Below are 8,738 nucleotides of genomic sequence, written 5' to 3' on the forward strand. Positions count from 1 at the left end.
GCTCCCGTCGTCCCTGAAGTTTGAAAACGTCGGTCACGTTGGTCCCTACCTCAGCTACCGTTAATAAACGTTAACAGAGATGATGAGTTGGCACGTTAAGTGCTCTGATGGCCAAGTCAGTCCTCAATGTTTCTTACAACAGGCAATTCAGTCCATCAAATCTAAACAATGAATTGCATTATCAAATACCATTATACAACTAAATAAAACTAAACAATGCAAACAATGCAAACAATTGCACTTAATTGATTCAAGATTAAGATTGTTTGTGTATGTTGCAAATGGTGACATTGTAATCGCTGATGAGGGTTTCTATTTTTGTGACACTGTCATTGATTGAACCTCTTTGTTTGTGTTGCATCTCATATGCTTCGTATGAGTGAAGCTGCTTAAGCTTCTCATCATCATTTGGCCATGAATCAACTCTACCGGTTGGGTCTGGGGTTATGGAGGGTATGAGGGAAATGTTAGCAGCCATGAACTTTTGCACCACCAGTGCATACAAAATCTCTTCCAGTGCTTTCCTCCTTTCATTAGCCTTCACCTCAGCAATCCTCCTAAAAAAGTTTGCAATCCAGCACAATGGTCAACAACTGACTTGCTTGACAATAAAACTATCAGATTTAGAAAAAAGCAGAAAGAGAAAGAAGATTAAGAAGTCAGCGTTACAAACCATCTCCCTAGCACATTAAGCTATTCATGCATACTGAGTTTGTATTTTAAGCAGGATTGAAATTGAACACAGTCAAATCCACATCATGAAATGGCACACAGCTAATATCCTTGAAGCAAACAGATTTGATTGCTGAGAATTGAAGTCATATTCATTGATTTAATCAGTTTTTCACATGAGAAGAGACAGCAATCAGCAATGGCATATCACCTCGGGTTAAACCATAAAAAGTGAAATTCTCATATACCGTGAAAGAACTACACTAGACATATCCAGTTCAAACATAAAAAATACTTGACATGAATCAAACAAATTCTATTATACTTGATAATAAAATCAAAATTGCATTTGCAGGGCAGGGCAGGGCGCATAAGATTTAGAAATTAGAGAGAAATGAGAAAAGATGCAACAAACCTACCTGTACAAAACTAAATCAGTGGAGGAAGAAGAAGGATCTTGATTTTGTTTATTGGGATCAGATTCAGAATCACGGTCAGTTTGGAGCTGTTGAAGCTGTTGGTCAACCGCAGCAGGCACGAGATGCGGGTGATTGATCAAAATTTGAGAAAGGAACTGTCCAATCGGGGACTCGAGCTGAAGAGGAGCAATCTTGTTAGCGGATTCATCCGAGTCCGACGCTGCTGCTCTAACAACTAAGGACTTGGGAGACCACAATGAGCATAACTGGACTTTCATATCAGACATGCAGAAGGTAATGTGTTTACTTGTTTGCATTGTTTAGTTTTATTTAGTTGTGTAATGGTATTTGATAATGCAATTCATTGTTTAGATTTGATGGACTGAATTGCCTGTTGTAAGAAACATTGAGGACTGACTTGGCCATCAGAGCACTTAACGTGCCAACTCATCATCTCTGTTAACGTTCATTAACGGTAGCTGAGGTAGGGACCAACGTGACCGACGTTTTCAAACTTCAGGGACGATGGGAGCCATTTTGGAAGAATAGGGACGAATTTGCCCGACTGATATAACTTTAGGGACCAAAGTGACTATTCACCCCTATTGAAACCCTTATTTTTGTACTGTAGTTGCTGATAATTACAATAGTGCCATTAATGAGAGATGAGAAAAACAAGATGTTCTCCGTGTTTTCCATGTTTCCAAAACAGAAATAGAAAAATAGAAAACAAAAACAATTTTTTTCTGTTCTGGTTTTTCTGTTTTAAAAACAAAAAAACAGGAACAGTTTTTAAAACAATTATGAGAAAACAACTTTATCAAGCAAGTTTTTTTGTTTTTAAATTTTATAAAACAGAAAACTGTTTTTAAAAACAGATATCAAACAGGCCCCAAATCTTTGTTTGAACTTTGAAGGGACTAAAATCAAAAGTTAGTCCAAATATAGGCACCACAAACATCAACAAAAAATCTAGCGCAAACATTTTGAGGAATCTAATCACGCCGCGCCTCCTTTCGCAGTTGCAATTGTCTCGGGAGGGAAACACACACACACGAATGCTTAGTTGCCAAACACATCTTCGTTGGTTCACACACGCACGCTCTCCTTCCGCAACACCAACACACTCACGGACACGGTGGCTAATCTCTTCTTCAATGGATAACCACCGCGAAACGGAAAATTATGCGCATTACAACCACACCGATCCCTGTAAACACGCACGATGGAACGCTAGGTTCGGTAACATAGTCGTTTTGATTTCATATTCCAATTTTTCATGGCAACTTTTTTTTCTTTTCTCAATAATTCAGTGATGTTTTGGCTTGACAGGGAGAGCTACGAGTTTATGTATGCAAGGCCTTGGCAACGAGTCAATGATTTTTACTTGAATGCTGTTCTTGGCAACTTGTCTTTGCCTCTTCTTTTTGGAGCTGAGGTGCATTTGAATTAACCCCTAATTTATGATTCCAGTACTTCAAATTCATGCTTAGTTCTGTAACTTCAGAGATTTGTTTGTTTATTGTTGTTCTTAATTTGTGTGAACTTCTGACAGAAAATTCATGATCATAATAATGAGCCTGGAATTCCAGCAGTTTCTGATAAACCTGAGTTTGAAAGTGTTGCGTCGCGAGGTCGCGGTGGGAGGTGGGCAAGGCTGACATTCAAAATTGTTCTTTCATACCACGGAGGTTCTTTTGACGGATGGCAAAAGCAGCCAGGCTTGAACACTGTCCAAAGGCAAGTTCCTCTTCTTATAACTTCTGCAGTCTTGTGTCTGCTGCAAACTGCATGTCTTTGGAAACAACAGTTATTTGTTCATGGCTATTATAAATTGTTGGATAAGATGTCTCCTTACAGGTTTTATATTTATGCAACATTGTGGTTTTGGTCACATCACATCACATAACATGCCTTTACAAATTAGTTTTCTCCCATTGTACTTTATTATATGTATATAAAAAATCCATGACCTATTAGTTGTCCTTTTAATTGCATATTTACATATTTGACAAAACTGGGATGCAATATAACATGGTACATTACTACATTCTTTCCTTTGCTGCTTCATATTCCCCCTGCTGGGTTCAAAACACGCATGCCTTTTATTTGTGATAATATTAACATTTATGGTAAACAAAGGTATGTTAAAATAAATTCTGCTTCTTTCCCTTTTACTCATTTCCTGACGCAGTGTAATAGAAGGGCCGCTTGGTACATTTGTTGATGAAAATAAAACTCAACAGCTCAAGGACAGAGGTTTGCCAATTGAAGGTTCCGTTACTGTTGCTGGTCGTACAGACAAAGGAGTGACAGCCCTTCAACAAGTTTGTTCTTTCTGTAAGCCATTCTGTTCCTGGCAATGCTTTTGCTCTGCACAAATCTTTCGATATATCAATTGTTTGTCAGACACTCAACATGAAAAACGACAGAACTGGATCCCAAAGTATCTTATAAGCACAGTTTTTGTTTTAGCATTTTTTGACCAAATGCTTATGTGCTTACAATTATACAATCAACAGTTTATCATCTGGAAATTTCTGACTTCAAATATAGTTATGCCTGACTTAAACAGGTTATCAATAACAGATATCTAACTTTGAGTTTTAAAGGTATCCTTTCTCCAATTCTTTAGTGGAATGTTTCAATGTTCCTATATATAGAATAAAAAACCCTAAATTATTCTTTTATGAACACAAGTACATAGTCTTGTAGGAAATAGCTCCAAATATGTAGGGCTATGTTTCATTGTAGCAGTTTGTGGCCATGCATTGAAATGAAAGGAAATGTTTACAAGTTGGTTAAATTTTTTTTTTTGAGGCAAGCAGGGGGTGGGGTTCATTTTAGTATATTGTTGGAATTGGATTTGTTTAAGCTTTTCCCCCCTGACCTGGGGTTCATTATGTGCAGACACTTGGAAGAAGGATGTTAAACCAAGAGATATTGAAGATGCAATCTATCATGCAGCACCAGGAAAGCTAAGGGTCATATCAGTTTCTGAGGTAATATCCTTCTTTAAAATAATATATAATATGAAACTAGTGTTTGATAGAATTATCAGTTTCCATGAATTTGAAGAAAAGAAAAAGAAAAAAATTGTTTACAGGTTGTGTTCCTCATTATTCACAGAACATTTAATCTGATAACAATTATGAATGTGACTTATTGTAGGTATCACGTGCCTTTCATCCCAATTTCTCTGCCAAATGGAGGCGTTACCTTTATATTTTCCCACTCACTGATGGAGGATATAAGGACCAAAGCAGTGGCAGTGGAGAGTTTTTTGACACACTTAGAAATAATGAAATTCATGATTCTTCTAGCAAGGATGATTTAGAAAATGAAACTAAATCTTACATGTTCAGTGTAAGCAAGGTAAACCGGCTTTTACAAAAATTAGAAGGAAAATTGCTATCCTACAAGATGTTTGCTCGTGATACAAAAGCTTCAAGAAATGAGTAAGAACTTGAATTTCTATCTCCATTCAGTATTAACTTCACTTCCTCATTAGTCTGCAGCGCGAATTATAGTCACATAATAGACGCCATAATGCATATTTTCTGTGGATGGTGTAAACTGTAAAGTATTGAAATAAGTGCTAAGATAGAGACATGGAGACTAGCCTTGGAAGCATATGGTTTCGCTTAAGTAGAAGTGAAACAAAGTATTCGGAATGCAAGTTTAGTTGAAGGTATAGAAATCCTAGGTTAGAGGTGAAAATTGGAGATACCATATAACATGTCTTATGATTCAAGTACCTTGAGTCCATCATAAAAAAAATTGTGGAGATAAAGGAAGATACAAACCATAGGACCTAAGTAGGGTGGAATGAAGGAATGCTTTGGGTGTTATTTGTGCTAAAAAAGTTCTACTAAAGCTTATAGGAAAGTCTTATAGCACAACCATACGATCTGCAATGTTGCATGAGGTTAGCTGTTGGGCGATAAAGAGTCAACAAGAAAGTAAGATTAATGTTGTAGAGATGAGCATCTTATGATGAATGACTGATTACACAAAGTTAATTGGGGTAGTCCCAATGTATAAAAATGGTATAGTTTTATCTTTAGGTGCCGTGTATTGGATATATGTGGAGAAGACCGGTAGAAGCATTGGTATGCTGGGTAGACTGATAGGCTAATAGTTAGAGGTAGAGGAAGATCAAGAAAAACTATATGTCAAGCCATTAAGAGTGAGTAGATTTAAATGGTCTATTATTAGACTTGATTCGTAGCGGGACCTTATGGCTTCATTTGGTCTATGTACTGACTCCATCTAGTGGGGAAAAACTTTGATTATTGTGGTGTAGACTATTATTTGAAATTGAACCATAATAAATGTTGTACATTATTTCAGATGAATTAGTTCTATATATTTTGTGAGCACTTGAGGAATAGCTGGCTCAGCTATAGATTTCCTTGGTACTGTCATTCACTAAATTGACTTACGACTGTCTGTCTATTTCAGAGGTCCACCAACTGAGTGTTTTCTTTACCATGCTCGAGCTATCGAAGCCAGATTACCTTTAGCTGTAAGTATTTTTTTTTTTAATATTTATTTACCTTGTAACCGTTTTTTTTCTTCTTTCATTTATCCCTTGCAAACCTTGACCATTTAGCCCATTCTGGATTGAAATGATTGAACTTGGTATTTCTAGTGTTGGCTGGTTAGCCTACACACAAAACATGTTTGGTGCGTCCAAGGATGGCTTTTTAGCGTGCCTGTAGGGGTAGACTCAGAAAACAAGTAGATTCTGCAATTTGTCCATGGCTTTTAATATTAACATATTTCATCTGTTCATATTATTGCTTCATTCTTTTCTCAAGGGTATGCATGACATGATGTTAAAAAAATGTTTTCATGGATTTTCCTATGAAATATATATTTATGTCAAGAAACTATCCTTGTGTTGGAGTTTATATTTATACTATTCAAAAGCCACATGAATCAGTATGTCCTTAAGTTTATGTGTATTTACTGCACCATCTAAGTCATTTTTTTAAGTCTTCCTTGTCCTTCATCCTGAAAAATGGTATTTAATCACTTCTAGCTATCTTTAACTCAGACTTCTCAGTTTTACTTAGTACTTTGGTGGTTGTTTTTTAGAAAGCTTTACTGACTGATGTTTAATTTCGCTCGTAACGTTTCTAGGATAATGACGAAGAAACAAGGGTTATGTGTATTGAGCTGGTAGCTAATCGCTTTTTACGCAGGGTAAGTGCTGTATATTTTTGCTTTCCTTAAAGGAAACATGTACGTTGAAGGTTTTGGCTTCTCTGATGTGAACCTATTACCAAAACGTAATTGAATCTGTTGATGTTAACTCAAAAAGTAAAGCATCAATAGTTTTATTCGAAGGTTAATGTAACCTAATATGAATATAAGCTGTTATGTCAACATGGCTAGGAGTAAGACCTTTATCATTCTAAATGTTAACAAGTTGATGCTTCAAATATTTTATGTAGATGGTTCGAGTGCTTGTGGCAACCTCAATTAGAGAAGCTGCAGCTGGTGCTGAAGATGATGCGTTGTTAAAGCTCATGGATGCCACGTGTAGGCGTGCCACTGCTCCTCCAGCACCCCCTGATGGCCTATGTCTTGTTGATGTAGGGTACGCAGAATTTGATCCCGAAAAATGCTTCATCACGGACGAGTAGGGAAATTGTTTGGAAGTCGTAGTAAAATGAATACCTATTAGAGATCTTCTTTTAATGATGACTATACTATGGGATCAACTATTTAAAGAAAAAACAGTGAGGGAGCAAATTGAGTAGGGATGCATTTGTGTAGAGTAAAAATGTTGGAAAGTAACTCCAATGGAAGGAAAAAAGGAGGTAGAAAATTGAGATGATTTTTTCGATTGTTTTGTCGTAGAAATTGAAGGGAAAGAAAATTAATATTTTTATCTGTTTTTGTTTGATTGTGTAGAAAGTAAGATATATATATATATATATATATATATATATATATATATATATGTAAAATCACATTAAATACCTCAAATAAAAAATAGGATGTGATAAGTAACCCTTAGTAGTCTATCTATCTATACTATATATAAAGGGAAAGTTTTGCAATTTTGAGGGTAAATTTGTACTTCAATAATATATTACACATGTATGAATAATTTTCCATGGACAAATATGTAAATTTGTGAGTAATTAATTATGAAATCAATATTGACCATTGATTACTTTTAATCCTAGCCGTTGATTCCTTTCTTTCTGAATCAATTTGTGATGCCTTTTCTCATTCCAGATTTTTATTGTTTCATTGTTTTCCCTATTTACTCTATTTTGTGAGACTTTTCTCATTCCATATTTTTGCTGTTTCATTTTCCCCCTATTTAATCTCTTTCTTATTAGGTTAATTTCTATACTCTCTTTCCCTAGGTTTTCTATGCCCTGATTTCTTTCTTGCTCCAACTCCTCCCCTGCTACAAAAGTGTTGTTGCGGTTATCATCTCCAGTTCTCCTTTCTCTCATCTTCTAAAGTTTTATTTTTTTTTTCCTACGTCCTCCACTTCTCTTGATGTGACTATTTTTATGGTATTTTCTAGAAGGAAACTTCTATAACCATCTTTACTGATTTCATGTTTTCATAAGGTAAGAAGTTGGGAAGTGGGAATGACTTAGTCATGATGATCATATGCTCTCAACAATATATTATTTTTATTAGGAGATGCCTATATATATTGTCAGTTCCTCCACCCTTTTTTAGTTTTTGTTGCTTTAAAAATATTAGATATTTTCTAAGGCTTGCTTGGTAGAGAAATTTCAAAGTGGGATGATGCAAAATAGCTGATATAATACAATAATTCACTTTTAACCAGCGTTAGAGAAAATATTTTCCATCTTTTATTTTTGACTTTTTGTCATGTTCATACCTTACCAATCAAATATGTATTTTTTTCCGTGTTAAAATCTTGATATGCTATTTCACCATTGGAGAGTAAGCTGCTCAACTATCAATCTATGATGCTTTGTGGACTGTGTTTCTTATTCGCTCAAATTTATTTTATATCTTTGTGACCATTTTCATTCTTCCTTCCCTCATAAAGTACAAGTGGATGACATATGGAGAAGTAGGTATTGACCGGTTTGTTGTGGAGGCCTAATAAAAAATGCTAGCTTATTTTTACACATTTCAGTGCTATTTTATTTTCACATGAAACTGTTCTTAAAATTAATGACTTCATTTATGGATTTGACATACATAATTCACTTCATTGTGGGAATCTCAGATTTTGTCACAGAGAAATGTAGTATGCTTGGGAATGTTACTCTGCTTTGGATGCCATCAAATCTTATTTTGGTCTCCTGAATTCAGAGTTTTCTCTCTTACTCTACAATAATTTTATTTGGTGAAGAAGTTTTAGCAGCTTCACGGGTACAAAGGTAAATTAGTAATTCATTGCACTACACTATAATTTTATGTATGAGTATTTTAGTAAAATTTCACATCATTTGCCAAAGATTAATTCTTGGTCGTTCATAACTTTGTTGCAACGCTTGAGATTTGTTACTCATCTTTCATCCACTGTTTTGATCTTCTCAGTTTCTCATTTCGCAACGGTTCAGGTTTGTTGCTCCTCTTTCTTCCACCGTTTCATTCTACTAGGTTTCTTATTTGATCTTCTCGGTTTATTTT

At 35.4% G+C, this 8,738-nt stretch overlaps 2 protein-coding genes across 3 annotated transcripts; one reads left to right on the top strand and one right to left on the bottom strand.

Moving 5' to 3' along the window:
- Positions 1 to 254: 254 nt before the first annotated feature.
- LOC130713716 (UV-B-induced protein At3g17800, chloroplastic-like) lies at positions 255 to 1,393 on the bottom strand. Of its 2 annotated transcripts, none has more exons than XR_009010998.1 (2): positions 674 to 1,070; positions 255 to 557 (listed from the first exon to the last, which is right to left on the bottom strand). XR_009010998.1 is itself a non-coding variant. In XM_057563514.1 (2 exons), exons 1-2 carry the CDS (start codon positions 1,376 to 1,378, stop codon positions 257 to 259), a joined length of 588 nt encoding a protein of 195 aa, XP_057419497.1. In that variant the 5' UTR covers positions 1,379 to 1,393; the 3' UTR covers positions 255 to 256. The 2 variants fall into 2 exon arrangements, 1 of the variants encoding a protein (XP_057419497.1); XM_057563514.1 differs by lacking the exon at positions 674 to 1,070 and adding an exon at positions 1,092 to 1,393.
- A 669-nt stretch (positions 1,394 to 2,062) lies between these two features.
- Positions 2,063 to 6,996, top strand: LOC130715962 (uncharacterized). Its single transcript, XM_057566129.1, has 9 exons — positions 2,063 to 2,328; positions 2,424 to 2,529; positions 2,647 to 2,831; positions 3,286 to 3,431; positions 4,002 to 4,093; positions 4,263 to 4,549; positions 5,556 to 5,619; positions 6,240 to 6,302; positions 6,554 to 6,996. The coding sequence occupies exons 1-9, from the start codon at positions 2,150 to 2,152 to the stop codon at positions 6,743 to 6,745; spliced, it is 1,314 nt and encodes a 437-aa protein (XP_057422112.1). The 5' UTR covers positions 2,063 to 2,149; the 3' UTR covers positions 6,746 to 6,996.
- The last annotated feature ends 1,742 nt before the right edge of the window (positions 6,997 to 8,738 follow it).

The sequence above is a fragment of the Lotus japonicus genome, chromosome 4 (assembly GCF_012489685.1).
Source record: "Lotus japonicus ecotype B-129 chromosome 4, LjGifu_v1.2".
NCBI classification, from domain to species: Eukaryota; Viridiplantae; Streptophyta; class Magnoliopsida; order Fabales; family Fabaceae; genus Lotus; species Lotus japonicus.